At 38.3% G+C, this 20,703-nt stretch overlaps 4 protein-coding genes across 7 annotated transcripts in view; all 4 read right to left on the reverse strand.

Moving 5' to 3' along the window:
• The window catches only part of mcama (melanoma cell adhesion molecule a), a 48,426-nt gene extending 48,302 nt beyond the window's left edge, over positions 1 to 124 (reverse strand). For both annotated transcript variants that reach the window (XM_008333096.3, XM_025065845.1), the window contains exon 1: positions 79 to 124. The gene's annotated coding sequence lies outside the window, so the exon portion shown is untranslated. The remainder of the gene's footprint in view (positions 1 to 78) is intronic.
• A 4,123-nt stretch (positions 125 to 4,247) lies between these two features.
• Positions 4,248 to 9,158, reverse strand: tmem120aa (transmembrane protein 120Aa). Of its 3 annotated transcripts, XM_008333094.3 has the most exons (13): positions 8,987 to 9,158; positions 8,211 to 8,329; positions 7,699 to 7,830; positions 7,210 to 7,269; positions 7,021 to 7,116; positions 6,825 to 6,914; positions 6,627 to 6,692; positions 6,448 to 6,509; positions 5,886 to 5,981; positions 5,426 to 5,490; positions 5,243 to 5,311; positions 4,772 to 4,918; positions 4,248 to 4,379 (listed from the first exon to the last, which is right to left on the reverse strand). In XM_008333094.3, exons 1-12 carry the CDS (start codon positions 9,062 to 9,064, stop codon positions 4,805 to 4,807), a joined length of 1,047 nt encoding a protein of 348 aa, XP_008331316.1. In that variant the 5' UTR covers positions 9,065 to 9,158; the 3' UTR covers positions 4,248 to 4,379; positions 4,772 to 4,804. The 3 variants fall into 3 exon arrangements, with proteins under 3 accessions (XP_008331316.1, XP_008331315.1, XP_008331317.1); XM_008333093.3 differs by having other exon boundaries at positions 4,248 to 4,918; positions 8,987 to 9,157; XM_008333095.3 differs by having other exon boundaries at positions 4,248 to 4,918; positions 5,886 to 5,978; positions 8,987 to 9,155.
• A 2,019-nt stretch (positions 9,159 to 11,177) lies between these two features.
• On the reverse strand, positions 11,178 to 14,651 carry LOC107990047 (uncharacterized). Its single transcript, XM_017041593.2, has 6 exons — positions 14,492 to 14,651; positions 13,294 to 13,401; positions 13,132 to 13,174; positions 12,917 to 13,026; positions 12,672 to 12,721; positions 11,178 to 11,782 (listed from the first exon to the last, which is right to left on the reverse strand). Exons 1-6 carry the CDS (start codon positions 14,499 to 14,501, stop codon positions 11,300 to 11,302), a joined length of 804 nt encoding a protein of 267 aa, XP_016897082.1. The 5' UTR covers positions 14,502 to 14,651; the 3' UTR covers positions 11,178 to 11,299.
• Positions 14,652 to 16,286: 1,635 nt separating this feature from the next.
• si:ch1073-15f19.2 (serine-rich adhesin for platelets) overlaps positions 16,287 to 20,703 on the reverse strand; it is a 5,483-nt gene continuing 1,066 nt past the window's right edge. The window contains exons 3-7 of the mRNA XM_008333092.2: positions 19,891 to 20,000; positions 19,189 to 19,339; positions 17,530 to 17,997; positions 16,686 to 16,785; positions 16,287 to 16,581 (exon numbers count right to left, since the gene is read on the reverse strand). Coding sequence (XP_008331314.1) covers positions 16,440 to 16,581; positions 16,686 to 16,785; positions 17,530 to 17,997; positions 19,189 to 19,339; positions 19,891 to 20,000 — 971 coding nt within the window. The 3' untranslated portion in view covers positions 16,287 to 16,439. The remainder of the gene's footprint in view (positions 16,582 to 16,685; positions 16,786 to 17,529; positions 17,998 to 19,188; positions 19,340 to 19,890; positions 20,001 to 20,703) is intronic.

The raw sequence follows: 20,703 nt of genomic DNA on the forward strand, positions 1-20,703 counted from the left end.
AGATGTATATTACTTTACTACTACTACTACTAATAATAATAAAAACATTCAGCCACACAATCAAGTTGCTCCTCTCACCTGGTGTCTCCTTCTCTGCTGCTCCACCTGCCAACCATCAGTCATTAGTTGGTGTGAGCCTGATCTCCTTTCACAGTAATGTCACCTGCACTCATGGTTCAGACCAGGGCTGACCACACTTTGTTGCCTTGGAAGCTACTTTTCAACTGATCAGAGCAAAGTGATCCACTTACATTGATAATATTTAATATATATTCAGCCATATGAGCTGAAGTCTGGAGTAGATTTGGAGTAAAAAGTGTTTAAATATGTAAAAAAAATCTAACGTCAACATTTCTGAAAGGATTCTGATTTTTTAAATTATTTTTATATATATTATTCTTAATATTGCTTATATGAGTTTATAAGTGAATATAAATAATGTTTTTGTGGTGGATAAATGCACCAGACGAACTGAAAGTAATTAATTTCAGTGATGAAGTAACGGACCTGCTCCACAAAGTGTCACGGTTTCCTCCTGTGTTTCTCAATGAATCCACACTCATTATGTTCAGTGAATGTGCAGCACCTGACCTGCTGACTGTGAACAGCAGGAGGCGCTCATTTTGTGGGTTACAGGCTGCTTTCATTCATTCACACCTAGCATTGTGGTTCAATTACTTTTTTTTTTTTTTTTTTGGCTCAGACTAAATTGTCCATCTGGTTTACAGGAGCACACAGAGTGGGAGTGGGAGTGGACCCACTGACCCACTTCATTGTTCATCTTGCCCCCCCCCACCCCAGGCCTGAATACTCCTTCAATATGTGGGTCAAGGACACTGTAGGCTGTGGTTGTGACTATAAATTATCTTTACATGGGTTCATGAAGATATAACAGAATTTTGAGTTATTTCCTAACTGAAGAAATGTACTTGTCTCAAAGCCAGGGAGTTTAGGGGGTTGAGGCATACACCATTGCCACATGGTGGCGTCACACTCCGCCTTAACCTGGATTTAGTGCTAAAAACTTGACAGATGGATATCACCGGTAGTAAACAAACATTTGAGAATATATCTGCAGTGGACTAAAAAAAAAAAACAATAACTCTTCATGACCCTATTTTGGGTCACGACCCACCATTTGAGGATGACTAACCTTCACTTTGCCACACTGCAGGAATAATTTAAAGCACCAAACCACAACTGGCAGCAGAGAGGCTTTTCCAAAATTCTGTTTGGTGTTCCACAAGAAGATAAAAGATGAAAAAACTGTGAGGGCGGACGATGAGCCAGTCGTCTTCTGACTGTCTGGCTCCTGTGAACCCAGCAGTTCAAACACCTCAGGCAGCCAGAATACATGTATTCAGCTCCACTGAGTGTGTGTGTGTGTGTGTGTGTGTGTAGTAGTGGTACAGTTTTACTCCCTCAAAGCTGTGTTAAAATAAAGATGAATTCTCTTTTTTCTTTCACACTCTGAAGACCATGAAAATCTCTCATTCTCACATTCTCTCCCAGATTTTCTGGTTCTTTCAGCTGCCACTTCACTTTGGTAGGCTGTAATCAGGGTTCCTCTTCTTATTAAATATGCATATTAATTCCGACTGCGTGTTCATAATTCACATGGCTGCTGTCGCTGGAGTTAATCTTCTAATGAGGAGAGGAGAAAGATCTGGATCTCAAAGATTTAAGGGCCGGAGTCTGTTATTATTCTTTATCATCGTCATTCCAGAAATGTGTTTTTGGGTTAGAGACTTAATGAAATGTGTAATGTATGTATGTTAATCTCCTTTATGGACAAAGAACTGGTCAATGGTATATCTTTTTTTTTTTTTTAGACACATTTGTAAATAACCAACCAGTCGATCACACGACGACACCTCAGTGCATTAAAGGATGTACAGGGAATGAGTCAGTGTTGATGAGCCAGAGTCAAAGTCCTGGAACATGTCGGCACCTGCGTGACAACAATTTGAAAGTATGTTTCCCATAAGATTTAATCATGTGTTTGAGATGCACACACTGAGATACACAATAAAAGTTCAACCCTGACTAATCCTGAGCCTGTGCTGGGAAATGAAAGATTTTTTCTGTTGATACATGTTCCATACAGCGAGAGCAACATCAGATTTACAAAAAAAAAAAAAAGTTCTTCGTTGAGTGCAAAAAGAAATTCTTCTGAATGTTTTTTATAGGGGGCCAACCTATGTGTTGTGGGGTGATTAATCTCACCTGAGGCCACAAATTGCCCTGCTCAAGGGTCAAATATGGAGACAAACAATTCACACTCATATTCACACCTAATCCCCCCCCCAGACTTGTCACTGTCTGATTGGCTCAGCCAGAAGCAGCAGGTGTGTTTTCTCCACTCGTCATCAGTGATTTACTGTCGACTGTCTGTCTGATTTGACACCTTAAATACTGAAACACTCTCGAAAGACTTTTATTTGAAGTTCCCAAAAACTCTGACGTACATGAATCGGAAACAGTCTCCTCCGCTCCATCTTCTTCCTCCTCCTCCTCCGTCACAAACTCCTCCCTTTCCTGGCCTCTCCTTTAATCACTCTGTACCAGATGGAAACTCATCAGTGCTGCCCTCCTTTTCATATAAACTCTCTTTGAGGAAAACGGACTTAGTCAGCCAGAAACAACCCACCCCCACGTCAGCCCCACTGCACTCCCACTCCCCCTCTACTCCTCACCCTTCCTGCTGCTCCCAGACTTGTTCCCAGGCCGGCATGGGAGAGAAGGTGAGCACAGATAAGAGGTCTTTATCTGGGTCTCTGAGGGAGGCGGGGTTAAGTTTAAGGTGAAGCCTTGTCAAGAACCCCTCCTCCTCCTCCTCCCCCACCCCCCCGACACACACACACAGTCTGGTCACTCTGACTGCTCCCTTCCCCAACCTCCTGATGTGAGATTCAGGCCCGTACCCCAGTCATCATGTCCTTGGGCTCAGTCTTGACGGCCCCCACTGCTGCGGCTTTAATGAGGGAGATGAAAGAGGAGCAGACCGGGAGAATCCCCTCCTCTTCTCCTTCAAACACATCGCTCACTTTACTCCTCCTCGTCCCGCGTGTTCAGATCAGCCTCACTTTTTCTCAATTTTTAAATAAAATTCCTGTCAGGCCCTCCAGCCCTAACTTTTGTTCTGCTGCAATAAATTGGATGTGACGCTGGTTTCCATGGTAAATTTTTAAAGTATCATTCCTTCTGATCGGAGTCCTTTGTATTTCACTCTCTCTTCCAGTACTCTGTACTGCAGTAGCTGTACTGCAAATCACAGTATACCGTTTGCATGTAGACCACCGGATAAGATATGATAGGATAACTCTGGTGTCAAAATTGTGTTTCCATTCCAGCAGGGGGCGCTAAGCATTTGCAACAAAGACAAGTGATACATATAGCATTCAAGGCTGGTAATTTCGAACCAGATATGAGAAGTAAAACGTCAGTGATCTCGGGCAAAAAGTAGGGTCAACTATAACGAGTTGAGTAGAGCTGAAACCTACCAAGTCCAGAATTGAACCCACAACCCCTGTGGGTGTAAGACAACTGCACAAACTAATTTTAAGCTTTTCTATTAGAGATTAAATTCTTATTACAGCCACTCTCCTCGGAGGTTTGGCTAAATTAAGCCTATCCTGCCAAGAGCTAATCCCTTCAATCAAGAGAGAAAATAGAAAATTACAAACCATCCAAGGTGACCATACGTACAGGCCGGGTTAAAAAAACAACAAAATACAACCACTGTGAACCATTCACTGACTGACTGAAATTAATGACGTGAACAATAATAACTATAAGTCAGCTCCTCCTCACCACTCAGATTCCTGCAGCAGCAGCAGCAGGAGCGGCAGCAGATGGCGGTGTAATCACCCTCATGAGATCCATGATCCGTGTGGAAAAAAAAAACAAAAACGAGTCCCAGACTCGTCATTAAACAACAGCGGCGTAAAATGAAAATTGAAAGTTGAGGTTTAGCCGGAAATAAACAAAAGATCTGTCACTTTGACTTTGGCTACGGGAACTCAGTGCTTTCACCTGCCGGTCATTTTAATGTACTGCAGGCATCGAACGAACTGCCGCTGCAGCAGAAATATGAATTGGTTTCACATTTAAAATTAACGTGTCAATAATATATTACTTTTGGATTTTTTTCAAAATACTTTTGCTAATATTTTTCTTTTTTTCAGAGACATTTTTTCTTCCCAAAGCCAGCTGAACAAAGCAATCGATATATATCTTAAAAAAAATGATGATGGGAGTTTTCTTTATTCATGGTGTCAAGTGAGGCTACGCAGCAGCTGCTGGGGCAGAAAAAATGTCGATTTTTCCTGAATAAATAAGTTTGCTGATCAGCAAATGAGATCTCGTGTTGTACAGACCTGAAGAAATCAGAATAAAAGTATAACAGTTACTTCAGCTGCTCTCAGTGGTGCACAGATGTCTAGAGATTCTCCTCCTAACAGCATTCGTAAACTCTCAGGGTAAAGTCTGCAGCAGCAGAAACTCTGGAACCAAGTTTTCTGTTGTGCTGAATAAATATTTATAGTAACCTCTAAAAACTGCAGAAACATATATCTCAGCATTTTACTTCTTGTCTTGAGTTCTTGTCTGTAAACGACACCAGTAACCCTTACCAACCGTTTTCTTTCTCTTTTTTTTGTTAATACCAGTGAGACAGTTTAAGCACATCATTTGAAATCGTTTGGACTTTGGTAAAAACAGCATTGAGTGTTAAAAAGTGTCACATGTTTGACACTGATGAAAAGCTCACATTAGAGCCTCAGACAAACAGCTGGCTCCACCATTATAAAGTCTTGGACTTGTCCTGGTTGTTGGTGTATTTTTGGTAAACCACTCCCAGCGTGGTGAAGAAGTTCCCCAGGAAGAGCACCAGGTACGAGCAGCCGCACATCAGCACCTGACGCCGCAGAATAAAAGAGTTAAAATACACGCACTATATGTGTTTTAACAAACATGAAAACTCAGAGTAAAAGCCTCAGACGTCAGTTATATTTGTCAGAACGTTATATTAAATTAAAGAATGTTGGCTACGCTACATGGAAGTATGAAAGTCAATTTTATACATACGCTTTTACTGTGAACCTAAAGTCAAACGATAGTAAACTGTTTAATGAGGGTGGACCACAGGGTTTGGTCATCTCTGTTTCACCGTTACATCTTCTCTATTCTGCAGATGCTATAGTTGGAGCAAATGATACAGTGAACGGAGGGTAACACACACCTGCCACTCTTTGCACTCTGGCAGCTGGAACATCTTGAAGAGTGTTATACTGTTGTACAGCTGCCAGGACTGTAACACAAATATCACATCTGGTCATTTTCTTCAAACTGCACTCAAAGCATCTATACTTCCTCGTGTGCATCGACTGTTGTGTCTGGAATTTCTTGTTGAAATATGACTCACGTGACCAAAGAACAGGAAAGGAAGCAGGAAGGTCAGCCCTCTCCACATCCAAGACTGGAAACCCTCTGAACAGCAGGAAGAGGAGGAGGAGGAGGAGACAGTGAGCTGCTGCTTTTATCATCACATAGTATCTTTGACCTGACCACTATCTGTCATGATAGTGGACAGGAAGGGATCACGGCCCACATGTTCCATCTCACATCCCACTTCATCAAAAGCAGCCCTCAGACAGCTTTAGGAAATTTAATTTCAATGCTACATATGCTTTAACAATTTCCTTGTCCGCGTAATCGCTCCACCATGAATACCCATGATTCGACTCTGGCTAGAATCTAACATTTGGGAGCCCTCTGGTGGCCATTTAATGTAACGACAATTTTCATGATTCCATTTTTATTTTCTTTTTACATTTTCTTTAGCAGGAAACACACAAACCCACAGCGATTTGAGGAAAACTCACCTACTGTCAGGTCCATGTTGTGTCTTTCTCCCAGTGCTCTAAGTCTGTACAAACAGCCACTCTGGTAGTAATACTGCAGAAACTGGACAAAGCCTACTTTGCAGAACAAAAAACAAACAAACAATATTTTGCATAAATATAAAGCATAAATATAGTATATATTTTATTGTACTGTGTTGCAGTATTATTTTCTTTGTCTTTATACTAATTTTTCATGATCCGTTTTACTACCATGCCCCTACGGCGCCACCTGTTGTTATAGTGCATTTGAATGTGTTTAAAAAAATCTTGAAAAAATTGCTTCCTGTCTTCCTGCAGACTGAATGGTTTTAATTGAGTTTTTACAACGTTCTTCCAAATTAATTGAATCAAATTGACTTTTTTTATCTGTAGGGGGGAGCTACAACCCTAAACTGCTAATTAAGGCTTTTTTAAGACAAACCAGTGTTTTTTATGTTTCCTTGTCTCATGGAAAGAAGATGATAAAGCAGTAAATATTTTGCAATATTTAAAAAAAAAACATTTTAAAGCACTTAAAAGATTTAAAGTCCAACTAACTTACTTTGGTAAAGACAGTATGTTAAGAACTGGTTTCTAAACATCTGGTATAGGGAACCTTCAGGCCTGTGGACAAAGTCAACATGTGGTAAAAATGAAGCATGTCCGAAATAAAGAAGAAGAATTTTACAATAAATAAATGCAGCATTTCCTTGTAGCTTCATATTTTCTAATACTACTCACCAAGTGAGCATGACGCCAGAGAGGAAGGTCGACACGTAGTGATGGAAAACCCACCAACCTCTAATCCTGCAACAACAGACTGAGCAGTTAGTAGGGGAAAAAACTGTGTCCTAGAAAACATCTGCCTCCCGTCCATCCTGTCCCTTCAAAATTCAGAGTTTAAGTTGAAAAAGTGCAGAAAGTGACTGTGTCTCAGACCTTGAGCCATTGCTGATGAGGATGCTCTCCCTGATGGTGAGAGTGCAGTAGTACCACACCAACAGGAAGTTGAAGAGGGCATCCAGCACCCTACAAAATAAAAGCACAACCAAATATCACATAGTGTGTATGTCAATAACAACCACCCCGCCCACCGTGATGTTTGACAACGGACACAGATCAGAGGCCATGTCACCTGTAGCTGAGCAGAAATCGACAGGTGAAGGAGAAGAGGAAGATGATGACGGTGAGGACCAGCTTGAACTTCTCATATTCATCTTTGTAGGCAAATCTGTGTCGCAGTGCAGAGGGAGAACACTTCAGGGTGATACAAATATACCACTGCAGTCTGGACTTTTACTCATGATGAACCAGTGGGACTCACTTTGACTGTTTGTTGAGCAGAGTTACATTGACGTTTCCTAGAACCAGATTGAGATACAACCTGAAGACAAAGAAGAGTCCGTCTGTCTCTGGGCTACTGTCGCACAGGTTATAAAACAATGTTTCCCACCCTGTGTTGGCCCATGTCACATATTTCACATTTGAAAAATCCCTGGCGCAACATCAAGACAAAAATGTTAAAAACGTATATGAGATGATATATATAATGATCTTCTAGTTTCAAATTACCCACAATGTATCATCCCAGCCTGAGCCTCTTTAGTTGAACTCAACCCTCATATACAGAAAGACGAATAAAATTCTCCTGAAACAGCTTCCAGTCTTTTTTTAGTTTTTATAGCCATCTGCTGCCACCTCGTGGAAATGTATTGAATGGTTATGCCACAGTACACTTGATGTATAATGTCTCATGGCACTTCCTGGCTCAGTGGTTGGAAATCACTGTTATAAAACACAAAAAGACTTTTACCCGTTCTTTTTTGGCAGAAAAGCTTCCATCTCAGAGAAAGCGTACGCTCTCTCTTGGATGGCATCTTTGATTTCAGCGATTGAGTTGACATCCTCTGGATTTAACCTGAACTCTGGACTGTGTTGTTTACATCTGAGGAATAAAAAAAAGGGGAATCGTGTGATATTTGTTAATCATATGAAAATGTCAATATTTATTAAAAATGTGTAAAAACAGTGACATTGCAACAAACACTGCTGTTTTTATTCATTCTACACAGTCTACAGTCTGGGGACAATCTGAAATATTTTGAGGCAATTTTACAAATTAAATCTTTTTTTTTTTAAATGTTTGATCTTTTTTTTGACCAATTGTTCTAACTTCTTCTTATTAAGCATACATTTGGCTGATTTTCAGACTAGGATTTTCTTGGAAACAGATGAATTTAGCTATGACTTTTCAATCAGATAATTTACTGTCAACTGCTGGTAACATATTTCAGATACTGAAATATTCCCCACATCAATACTTACTCTTCTAATGAGGCTGAAAGCTCTTTGAGTTGTTTCCTTTGACGTGTGATGGCACCTGAGCAGTTGTTTTGCAGCTTAGTCACTTCTTCAAGTTTTTGCTTATACAGACGATGAGTATCCTGGAAGAAAATAGTCAGAAAAATGCCATTTTGCCAATAAGGCCACGACTGAAAATGGTTTAAGAAATTTCCGGGGAAACATGACTGAAATTATGTAAATCACGAAACCTATTCATTGGAAAAATAAACAACACAGTTCAATGTATTTGATCACAGCTCACAGGAAAGTTCGGGAAACAATTTGTTTATGTGAACGTCACTGTAGGAAAAAAATACCATTAATTGGAAACAATTTGTTTATGTGAACGTCACATACAAAAATGTATAACTTACAATTGCCAGTCTTTAAAAACATATACCTCGGCGTTAATGACAGCTGGCATTGTAAACGTAACAAGTAAATGTACTGTATATTAGCAACCCGTTTCGTGGCCTATCATGTGTCTATATAGTTAAGTTGACTTTTATGGTGACTAAGTCAACGGTGGTTAAAAACAAGTAACCCTACACAAAATAGCAAATACCTCATATTTTCAGCTATGTCCTAGTTTAAGGTTAGCCTTTGTCACATTACTCGTGTCAGACACAGTGTATTTATCTTTAGCAGCAGAGGGCGGTTCCCGCTCCCCGCCTGAGGAACAACCAACCCCGGGTGTTAGAGCTTAACCGGACTGGGAGGAAAATAACTACTAAAAGTTATATTTTAGCAAAACTTACCTGAATTTGTTGATAGCCCTTCTCTAAATCCTCCCATTCTCGTAAACATTCACTCAAACCCGTGGGGCTAAACAGCATTTTCCGCGACTGACAGGAGCTAAATGATGACGATAACGATGATGTTCAAGCTCCTGTGCAACAGTTGTGTCGTAAAACAACATCAAAGCGGAAGTTATGCACAAGGTCATTTCCTTTAGGGGCCTTCACATTAAATGTATCTTTTGCGCTTTCACTTCAATACTAATACTTAATATGTTTGTAACGGAAATATATTGATCAAAAATTACCACAACTAATTATAAATGTATTTGTTACATGCAAATAATGTCTATAATAAAAGAACAGCCAGCCAAAATGGATTAAAACGGACTTTAAAAAATAATATATTGAATTTAATCATATTCTAACTGCCTTAGTCTGAAATGCTTTAGTTTTTAAACAATACTGTATGTACGAGAATAGTAATAACTTTATTTGTCTCGTAACAAGGGTATTTGCAAATGCCCTCTAACGCTTGGAAACCGATTGTGCAATTCGTTGTGTAACTGAGTTTAAAAAAAAAAAAAATTCACAGAGCCTACAGCAACTTCTGGACGTGTCAGTAGTTCACTTTACAGAACGACGTGATCCTACTTGTCAAAAATGCTCATTGGTAACTGCATGGTCCAATCAGATTGCTATAGCTTTATTCCGTGCTACCCTGAGTTTAGCCTTTCAGGCATTTGCTTAAACATCTGACGATTTTTATCATTACATAACAAAGCTGGCTCTATTTTTGTCCATGATCTCTGCCATCTCTTACGCTCACAACCTTTGTGTTTGGTTTATATATATATATATTTTAGGTAAGAATATTTTTACTCCTGTAAATGAAAACCCGGGGTCGCAGTGGCTCACTGGTTGGCATGTCGCCCAAATTTTTGTGCAGCTCCACAGACAGGAAATCTGTCTTCTGTAACATTAAAGCAGCACGTTTGACAAACCTGTGCAAAGTCCCCCATTTTTATACATTCCGTATTTTTAAATTTTCAAAAAAAAAAAAAAAAAGTTTCTCTAAATTTAAATTTATATAAATACTGTAGACCACAGTTATTAGCAAGTGTATAAAGTCAAACTTTCTTATTATTTCACTATCACTATCACTTGTTACTAGGAAATGTTTTAAGTTTAAATGATCCATAGTGGTTCAACAAATGTTGAAAATGATGTGTCAGTAAGTTTTAAGTTTTACTTAAAAACAAACATTAAAAAAAGCAGTTGCCCTGACAACAATCCTACATGTGCCTCAAATATTTCACAACGGCAGAATTCCCCCTGAAAAAATTTCCTTCCACGAGTCAGACTCAGTCAAGTTGTGGAGGTGTGTTTGTTATGCTTGTTTTTTCCTTCACACCTTTCTCTGATCCGTTTGCTGCTATAGGACTGTGAGACAGTGAAACTTTGTGTCCTTTTGTGACTTGGAAGATTCTTGCTTCTGTCTGTCAAACTGACAATTTCCACACGGCCCCTGACCTCAAAATGTCACAGTTATATTTTCCCTTTCTCTTCGTGTCTTTTAACATCCTCTGCAGGTCACACTGATGAAAAATCAGAGACTTGTTGCTCAACAGTGCAACAGCTTGATCAAGGTACAACTTTTCATATGTGTCCTTAGTCTGGCCCGGGAACCAAATGTGGACTGTGAATGGTCTGTGAAGCCCTTTGAAATATTTTCAAGATGAATAATTTTTGGAAAATTTATATTTATTGATTCTGACTTTGTTTTTTAATTTGTTTTTTGTTTTTACAGTTTTTGACATTGACTTGTATTTATTTTGATTATGTCTCAGCTATTTTGGTTTAACTTTGATCTATTTTGTTCTATTTTCTGGCTATTATTTTAAAATTCTATTTACTCTTTTTCTAGATTTATTCTAACTTCTAGCTTTTTCTTGCAATTTTGGCTAAATTTTAGCAAATTTTTAACTATATTTATGATTAAATTTTGAACGATTGTTTTTGTTTTAACATTCATTCTTTTATTTTCTCTCTGGCCAGTTAATGTTTTTAGATTTTTCCTTAGCTATCCTTAGCTATTGCGGCCAAACATTTTGCCTTTAAACTGTTATGATTGAACTTTCGAAATTACTAATATATGTAAAATCTAAATGTTGCCATTAACGATTGAACAAAACAACTTGGAATTTGAAAATTGTGTTAAATCAGCATTTGTACCCCAAAACTATTCTTTATTGTTGTAGACATATAGCAAACATTTCTACATTACTTCAGAGTTAATTTATGAACAATAAAAGGAAAAACGAACATTTCTGACTACTCCTGTTTGCCGATGAAACCGTTGATGACTTCATTCACTACTAGTCCACCCATAACAGCCTGTAGTTCTGATAGCTGTGTGTGAACAGTCCCAACCCCATCACATTCCATATCTCGGTGTCTACCATTCTCCAGGTCTCCTTCCCATCCTTTGATCCCTGAATCCTCCTCACATCCATCCATCTCTATGTTGATGCTCCTCTCCCTTTCCTTCTCCCTCTGCATCTCCTCAGCCTCCTGGGCGATCTGCTGACTGTTCAGGTAGATGCTGCTGTGAGACACCATGGTGCTGTTGTCTCTGGACGGGAGGTGAGTGTCCATGTCAGTGTCCATGTCCAGAAATGAACCAATGTGGGGAGTAAGGGCGAACATCATCTGGTCCTGCTGATTGTCCTTCGTGTGGCGAGGCCTCCTTTTGCCTTTCTTGGCCTTCTTCAAATCCAGGGAGGCGTAATTTAAGTCTTTGTCTGAAGGCTGGTTCTAGAAAAAGAAAAAAAAAAGAAGAATGTACAGCAGCACAAATCTGGCTCAGTATTCACTCGATGGGCTTTTCATCTCAGTGGTTTTTCAGATAATTCTCAGCCGTGTTTATTTTTAGGTTATGACTGGTTACTACAAATTCGACTGACCACACGGTGTCAGTGGTGTTTGTTGTTTCCGCTGTCAAAGTCTAGTTTGAGCTGTGATACAGTGGTTTGACATATGTTTCTGTGAATAGATCTGTGGCTTGTTTCCACAGTAACAAGTACCCAAGTACATTTGATAAAATAAAAAAAAAAGAATTAATCAAAAAGAATAATTTACAAAGTGCTCCACGAGCATGTGTATAATACATGAATTATCTTTAACTGACATTTAAGTCCAAATTATTATTACAATGGAATTTTACACCGTACAAAGAAGCAAACCAAAGTTGTACTTCAGGCGGCCATTATACTAAACACTTAGTGAGAACCTGAAACCTTAAAGTTAACAAAGAATGCTAAAGCTAAAGATAGCAAAAGACTTAAAACTATAAGAACTTAAAATTACTCAAAAATAGCACACTCCAAAAATGCTATTATTGGTACTCTAAAATAGCTAGACATTAGCTAAGACATAGCAAAGGAAGCTTAGATTTTACTGAACAAAATAGACAAGATGTAGCTACAATATAGCAAATCTAAATTATAATATTTATCCTACATATACTAAATGTTTGCGAAGAAGAAGAAGAAGAAGAAGAAAAAGTTAAAAGCTAAAAAATAAATACATGACGACAACAGTAGCAACAAATTAGCCTTGAAGAATGACGTTTTTAAAAACTTAAACTTTTAAAGGTTTTTAAATTTTTTTAAATTAAATTTCTAACTTAAGAAACAACGATTACCTGTATCTGATCTCTTGTGCGTTGCATTGTCATCATCTCATAGCAGCCGTCTGTGAAGCAGGGAAAAAACAACCGTAAACATTAACTCCTAAAATTCAACACTATCCCAGTCAAAATAAATACATGAATTAAAAAATAATTTTAATGGTCAAAATAAAATTGCAAATAAATCAAAAAAGTTGTTTTTAAAATTTAAACTGCAAAACCCACTTATGTATATTTAGATGAAAAACAGCCATGCTCACCTGCACTGATGTTGCCATAAATTGGATTTTCCACTTGTTCCATTTGGAGATTTTCCCACTGCTCATGATGACTCGGGTCAGGAAAACGTTCACTTTCTCCCTGCAGAGAGCTGCGACAGAATCATTCTACACGTTATTCCTGCAGAATTTCCAAATCCTCATTCCCAATTGACAAAAATGTAACTGTGCGTTCTGAGAGTGGATGACAGCCTTACCGTGCTGAATCATTTACATGTAGATAGCAGCAGTTGTTTTTTTCTGCATGAACAGAGCACAAACTAACTGTTAAAATTATTCACAAATGTAAAAACCAACCGAAACTATAATAATTATATATAAAAACCCCATCAATATTAGCATCATGCTAATCATCTCACCTCTGCAGAGCGATGTTCTGTGTCTGATAAACAGGAAAAAGTTGAAACACACGGAGATCAACAAGGCCAGAGACAAGAGCAGTAAACCTGAGACCAAAGCCTGACACTCTGAAAACAAACAGTCAGTTTCAATCAATCAACTAAAACAAAAATTCATTCTCCAAATGCAGTTCATGACAATGGCCCATGAACAACCCTTCCTGTGCACGAAAGGATACATTAAAAATAGAAGTTGTTTCAGTGGACGTCCAAGACGATGGACTGTGATGAAAATGAACTTTTTAAAAAAATATGCTGGGCAAGATAGTTGAAATAAAATGTACAAGAATGAAACAAAAATTTCAAAGATAATTTGCCACATTTGATGTCCGTCGCCATTTAGTGGCATCAACAGAGATCACAGTTGATTCGCTGTAGTGCACAGAACAGAAAATTGACATCAGTCTTCACCGCATCTTGTACCAATGTTTGGTGGGGCGCATTAGTATCTGGACCATGGGCCACAGTTTGTCCATATCTGCTTTAGACTTTTTAGCTTATTAGCTAATATGCTTACCTTATACTTTGTTTTAAGTTAAAAATAAAGAAAGTCCAGAAAATTAAATAGAATTTAGAGAGACTATAATGTAAACTGTACAGTAAAACAGTTGTTGAATTTAAACATCTTTAATTCCCCTGAGACAAATATTTGAGTCGTAGTTTTTTCCAAAGGTTTTTCTATATGAGTTTGAAGTTATTCATTTAAACTTTGGAGCTATTTAAAATGTAAAAAGAAAAACAGAAGGGTGAGAACATGTGGTTAAAACCATGATTGATGATTTGCTTTCAAACATATTTACTAACCCTAGGAAAAGGTAAAAAATGCAAAAAGTCTTATTTATACTACGGCTAATGTTTTGAAAAAACAAAGAAGGGTAGCTAAAAGTTAGCACAGAAGGAGTCCAGGAGAAGATATCTTATTATTTTTTAAATAAATATAACCTTTAAAATTCAAAGAAATGTTTTTTTTGCACTGAACTAAAGTTTTTTTTTCAAAAACGTAATTACATTAAAAATGTGTTTTTAATATCTTTGTGACACAAATGTATCCCATTGAACAAATCAATTAAGTACAGTTGAACTTAACTGCTTTACAATCCTTATTATATAAGTAAATGACTCAAATACCAAAGCTGAGGAAATGCAAAGACGTTCCTACCGTAGTCCATATTAATTTGTCTTGAAGAGAACAGGTCGCATATAAGACGGAGACGTTTTTACAGTACCAGGACATGGGTGAGGTGTGTAGCAGCAGCAGCAGCAGCAGCAGGAGCAGCAGCAGCAGCAGCAGCAGCAGCACTGTTATCTATTTTTACCTGCACTGTAGTTACTTTAACACCCCTGCAGCTCCGAGTGGCTGCTCTTCAGTTACAAACAGGAAACTCAGTAACCTCATTGTGATGCACACGTGTCACAGAAGTGTGGGATGGAAAAAGTTTCTTGATTACAAAGATTGTACATGTTTATAAGAGTGACGTCAAACGGGGTCCGATTTCATCTGTGAAAGAAACCCACACTGCCGCCCAATTGGCTGAAATATGTCACGACATTGAGTCTATTATATGGCCAATACAAATATGTATATTTTTTATCAAATGTATTAATATTTTAAATACATAAACAAATTGATTGAATGAAATAAATATGACTCTTTTTTAGTCATGTGACTTTGTGACGTTGACTGTTTCCCTCTCATTTTAGCATTCAATCATTCATTCATTAATAGGATAACTATCTGTGAATAGGTCTTACCAAAAATGGATATTTGGCTGTTTTTAAACATCCTTCTTCAACTACAGCAGTTAAACTAGAACCTCATGGACCTTCATGTGATTCAGACCAGGAAACACCCGGGACCAGCTCTGGAATAGCGAGCCCAGCTAACACCACATTACACCTAGCACCGGGGCTGTCATCGGGCTAATTAGCCAGCTTACTCACAGCAGAGCCACCACCAAATGATCACAGCGAAAACATTGCTGTCCCAAGCAGCCTGCTCTTTTGGTGTTTCCTGCTTTTTTTTTCTTTATAAACCCGCCCTGCACTGTAACCAACCTGCCCTTAACAGATACGTTTACTGTGAATAGCCTATACGTACTGTACAAAAAAATACCTATGATAATAACAGATTATATTTATAATAACAATATTGATCATGGCCAGAGTGGGCCCATTTTTCAGCACGGGAGTTTCATGCTCAAACCTGGGCCACTTTGCTATGGACGAGGAATTTGAATAAATGAAAAAGCAGCTAGCACTTTTGTTGGGTATAAGTCCAGGTACAAGTTAACAGAAAACACTTCACTTTCACAATGTTTAATTCAAATTAAATTCAGATAAAGAAGGAAAATATCTACGTGATTTTCTGTTTTGTGTATTAGTCTTTATAATAGTGATAAGTCCTAAGAAAGTGAGTGGTAAAGATGAAACGCCATGGAAATAAAGCATAAGAGTACAGAATGAAGGGTCTACGTACGGGCCATCTCTCTGACATGAGCCATTTTCAGAATCTGAAGTGACACCAAAGCTCAGCGCATCAGCAGGTGACAGCATACGTACGTGTTGTACGGTGTGGGTTTATGCTGCAGTAGTTGAACTAAGTGAACTAAGAGGAGCAGGAGATTCGCTCTGTTCTGAGTGGGTAAAACCTGAAAAACACGATTGGTTTAGATCGATCTGACACCATATGCTCAATGGGGTGAATTATGTGAAAAAAAAACCTTCTTACTTGGAGATATGAGACCTGAAGGTCTAGGGTCAAATTGATAATGTTGACTCACTAAAATGAAGCTTTTTAAAAGGCATGGACATTAATATATTTCAATGCACCTTATATATATATATATATATAAATATGAGTGTATATATATACATTATATTTACACTACATATATGTATGTGATTCTATATATTCATCAATAATACAACAATGTCAAAATGGAAAACAGCTGCGGTGTAGCAGAAACATTCATTGAATATGTTTATTTTTGAATGTCAAGTAAAAGTATGGTGAGTACGTTTGTAGAGAAATAGTTAAACATTTGCCAGATATCAGAACATATATAAATATAGAACAGACACATTGATCTAACTTAGCTTATCATGAGTTAAAAAGAGTTAACAAACTGTGGATCTGCCACAGAGTCACATCTGGAGACGGGGAAATTCTGTGCTGACGTCTCATGTTGTCTCACTGCTACATATTTGACAGGAGGAGGAGGAGGTTTGAATGGAGGAGGGAGATCCATCCTGAAGCATCAGGGCAGAGAAAGAAATAACATTATCAAAGTGGAGCTGCAGGAAGAAGAAAAAAAAAAATTCAAATAAGTCGTTGGATGTTCATGTGTTTTTACCTCTGTTTTATTTTGTGTCTCCTGTAAAGAAACCCAGCGGTGAGAATCAGCATAGCAAGGGGAATTAGGATCAACACCAGCAGGTGGCGCTGTGAGGTACCTACAAGACAATTCAGAGGGAAATAAATACCAGACGAGTGGTAGTTATTAAAAAGGACAATATAAACAATTTCCATTTGGCAGAAAAATAGACAGTCTAATGTGGTATAGAGGATGTGAACCATGTCCACAGTTCCATCACCAAGCACTGTAACTGGAACTCATAGGTTCTGGACGGTTTTGGTGTCTATAACATAGGTCACCTTCTCCTGACAACAGGGTCACACCCTTTTGACCTAGTTTTGGACTGTAGATTAGCAGAAGTACGAGTGTGGAATTTAATATTTGCCACTTAATCTTGCTACCAGATGTGGGCCGCAACTCTCGATATACAGACACCTTTTGCTACATATAAACCATGTGATAGTCGGAAAACCTTTAAACACCACATGGGCGACACTTCTGTGACAATATTTTATTGGCTGAATATATTTCAGAAACATTAGGCCTAATATAACAGCTTTAACATGTCTCACCATGTGGTACATTTCTGATGGGACACAGTTAGGAAATCACTGCAGTACATTCCAACGAAAAATAAAATTGAAAGTGAGTGTGTGTCAATGTTATGATTTTAAGAAGTTTAACGCTGTCTGTAGAAGACAAAAATGTCAAAATTGGAGTCTGTAAATAGCTAGTTCACTATATGGAAGTGCAGTTTATTTCAGGAAAAACTTGGCTGCAGTTCTCTATGTAGGACTGGGAAACAGTTTAAAAAAGTTGAGCTATTTTGCTAATATTTTACCTTCATCCCCCTGATCATTCCCAATGTACAGAGGTGAGGTTGCTGTGGTCATCACAGATGTGCTGTTTTCCTTCGTTGTCACTGAGGAACGATCTCCTGGATCCTGTGTGTTTGGTTCAGTTTTGTTTCTAAATTCTTCACCTTTCATTTCCTGAGTTGAACTGGACTCTGTAGCTTCACCAGGAGTGGATGCAGCAGAGGTGAAGGGCGGCTCAGAGTCAGTGTGTGGAGTAAAGGATGACGTGACACCAATGTGGGTGGAACTCGTGAAGTCGGTCGTAGGTTCTCCAGCTGTGGTCGTGACACCGCTGCCGTCGGTCACGCTTGTTGTGATCATTGTGGCCACGGTTACAGTGGAGTCCAGGAACGCAGAGGTCTGTGTGTGTGACGTAGAGAGGCCGCCCTCTGTGTGATCTAACCGACTTGTACTTGTTGTTGTGCTCGACTGTGATGACACTGTTGTTGTGTCTGAAACAACAAAGGGAAACAAACAACAATTCAGTAAGGCATCAGCAGAAGTTTAGGTGTTATCACAAAATAATGAAAAAGGATAGCTAAAAGATCAGTCAAGTTAGCCACAGTTGCTAACCTGGCAACAGGGAGCACAAAAATGCAAAAAGTAAAGGTTTATAGCAATAAACCGACCTTTGTGGATAAATAACAAACTGTTTCGAAAAAGAAAAGTTTTCTTAAAGATATTTAAAAATGTAACCCCCAAACTAGGGGGTTAGCTGGTTTGGCTAAATAGCCTAGAAATAGATGTTATCATAAATTGTCAGAAATTATCCTTGCATGCTTAAAATAGTGAAACCAACGTTAAAGGTTAGCCCATGAACTGATAACACTTACAACAACACAGATGGGAATAAAACAAACAACAATCTGTTATCGGCTTAATGTTTGCTACACACAGGATAGTAATAATTGCAAATTGTTCCAGCAACTGTCAACTTGCCTATTCAACTTTGTAACATATATTCCCTGATCTTATATCTAATCTAAGAAAAACGTTTTTGTTTCCACGAGCATTGATTCATTCTGAGAATCTCCTTTAAAGGCTGTACTTCTGAAACTGTCCAGCAGACTATGCTCTTGCCCTACACCACGATTCAAATGCACTCTTTAGAATTTGTTCATGTGTTTTTTGCTTTGTATTTTAAACAGAGTTACAGCAGGAAGCAGCTTCTGACGTCTGTGTGGTTCAGGACTTTGGTTTGAAATTCTGAGAATATCCTCCTGCTTATACTTCAATCCAGTCACAGCACTCACTATACTCTCCTGCAGGCACAATATGCACTTTGGTTTTTGTGTATTAAAAAAAAAGAAAATATAATTTTATTTTAGCTTAGCTCAATAGTCATCTTCTCCTGAGGGGAAATGGATTTGGCAGGGAAAATTATTTTTTAAATTTTATTTTCAATTAATTCACAGTTTATAGTGAACTCACAATCCCTCAAATCTCTGCTTTTCTGTCCCAGCTAATTAAAATATAAAGTGAGCTACAGTGTAATAACCAAAGTCAAATATGACCTTGTTGCTCTGCTGTGGTACATTAAGTAATCCAGGCTCCTGGGATTTTGGTGAGATTGTTACTCCAGCCCTGAGGACAGACTGAAACGGAGCTGTTAACAGGGTGAGAAAACAGTATGGAAATCTCACCTGCTCTGGTGCTTGTGGTTTGCAGTCTGATGGTGAAATCCTTATGAACATTTTCACTTCCTGCGTTGACGCTCAGTCTATAGACTCCGGCCTCGGTGTCAGTCACCCTCGAGATTTCTAGAGATTTGCTCACTGACACCAGTGTTGTGTTCTAGAGCAACAAAAGCAATAATATACAAAGTTGTGACATGTGTCTAAAGTGATAGAAAAAAGGTGCTTAGATTTAGGTTAAATAGATGCTAGAGGCTGATAAAGAATTAAAATAACTCAAAACAAACAAACAACAAATACCAAAATATTAGTTAGTGGATTAATCAAATATATATGCAGAAATTATGTTGGCTGAAGTAGAAGGATGTCAAAAAATGAAAAATGAAAATGAAAAGAAATGAAAGCCAAGAAGTGTCAAAGACAATGGATGGGTAGCCCATAAAGTTAAGGTTAGTTTTAAACAGCTAAAGCAATGCAGAAACTTTAGGCGTAGCTAGAAAGCTAAGTACGTTAGCTGAATTAGCAATAGCTCAGCCATGTTTGTTGGTAGATTTTGACATTTATTTTCCAATTGTTGGACCGAGAACCATCAGTGTCGTACATACTTTAAAACTTAATGTACGTTTTGATTTAAAATAAAACGGATTGATTTTGTAACCGGGTAAATAGATGGATTGAAGTGACTGACACGGTGAATACTGTCTGTGTTACCTTGGTCCATCTGTATTCTGCATCAGGAGAAGTTGCCTGGCAGCGAATGATCACTTCTCCTGCATAATGGACATCGACCATGCTGTCAGCGTCACACGTTATTTCAACATCTGACAGAGAGGAAAATGTGACATCAATACAGTGATATCTGAAAAACATCAACCTCTTCAATGGTTTCATCGTCAGAAATGGCGGCTGAACAGAGAGCGTGAAGGATATTAGGCCTGGATTATTGGACAACTGCATGACTCTGGACGGAGAGAAAAAGAGGTCAAAGACATGAATGAAAATGTCTGTCCGATAAAGTCATTACCGTAAATGTAACACTGCTAATTCTACCTACGGACCACTGCGTGACCCAGACTCTGCTAATTTTAGTCCCAGTTCTATAATTTTGCTCCAATTGTTTTTCCCCTTGCCATATTATTTTTCATTCTTTTGATTTGCACATCCTGCTTACTTTTAGTCCCTTGAAGTATGTTTTTCTAAGAAAACCTTCACCCTATCATATTAACCAGTTGGACATTCTTCACTTTGGCTTTGTAGCACTTCTTTATTCTTTTTTTTACAGGCTCATAAAGTTTCTTGTTATTACAATCTTAAGGGCAAATTTTTCCAAAGCTTTTTGTCCTTGATAGAGACATGTAACATGTTACTAAATAATAAAAAATGGATTTAATGCTTGTATACTAGCCTCAGAATAGTGGAGACTATAAAAAAGAATTTATGGAGGACAGGGACCTCGCATATCTTTTGTTGTAATGACAGTCCATCCCTCATGAGTTCAGAGATTTGTGGACTCCAAGCTGAGGC

This window comes from Cynoglossus semilaevis, chromosome 19 (genome assembly GCF_000523025.1).
Source record: "Cynoglossus semilaevis isolate Cse_v1.0 chromosome 19, Cse_v1.0, whole genome shotgun sequence".
NCBI lineage: Eukaryota > Metazoa > Chordata > Actinopteri > Pleuronectiformes > Cynoglossidae > Cynoglossus > Cynoglossus semilaevis.

What these genes read in the sequence shown, in the direction of transcription:
- tmem120aa (XM_008333094.3), bottom strand. Translation starts at nt 9,064, where the DNA reads ATGCTGTTTAGCCCCACGGGTTTGAGTGAATGTTTACGAGAATGGGAG. An exon ending in CGATTTCTGCTCAGCTACAG is followed by an intron (nt 6,915 to 7,020) that starts GTGACATGGCCT and finishes TTTATTTTGTAG; the next exon opens with GGTGCTGGATGCCCTCTTCA. An exon ending in CAACATGGACCTGACAGTAG is followed by an intron (nt 5,491 to 5,885) that starts GTGAGTTTTCCT and finishes CCTGCTGTTCAG; the next exon opens with AGGGTTTCCAGTCTTGGATG.
- LOC107990047 (XM_017041593.2), bottom strand. An exon ending in CAGAACATCGCTCTGCAGAG is followed by an intron (nt 13,175 to 13,293) that starts GTGAGATGATTA and finishes CTGTTCATGCAG; the next exon opens with AAAAAAACAACTGCTGCTAT. An exon ending in CATGTAAATGATTCAGCACG is followed by an intron (nt 13,027 to 13,131) that starts GTAAGGCTGTCA and finishes ATTCTGTCGCAG; the next exon opens with CTCTCTGCAGGGAGAAAGTG.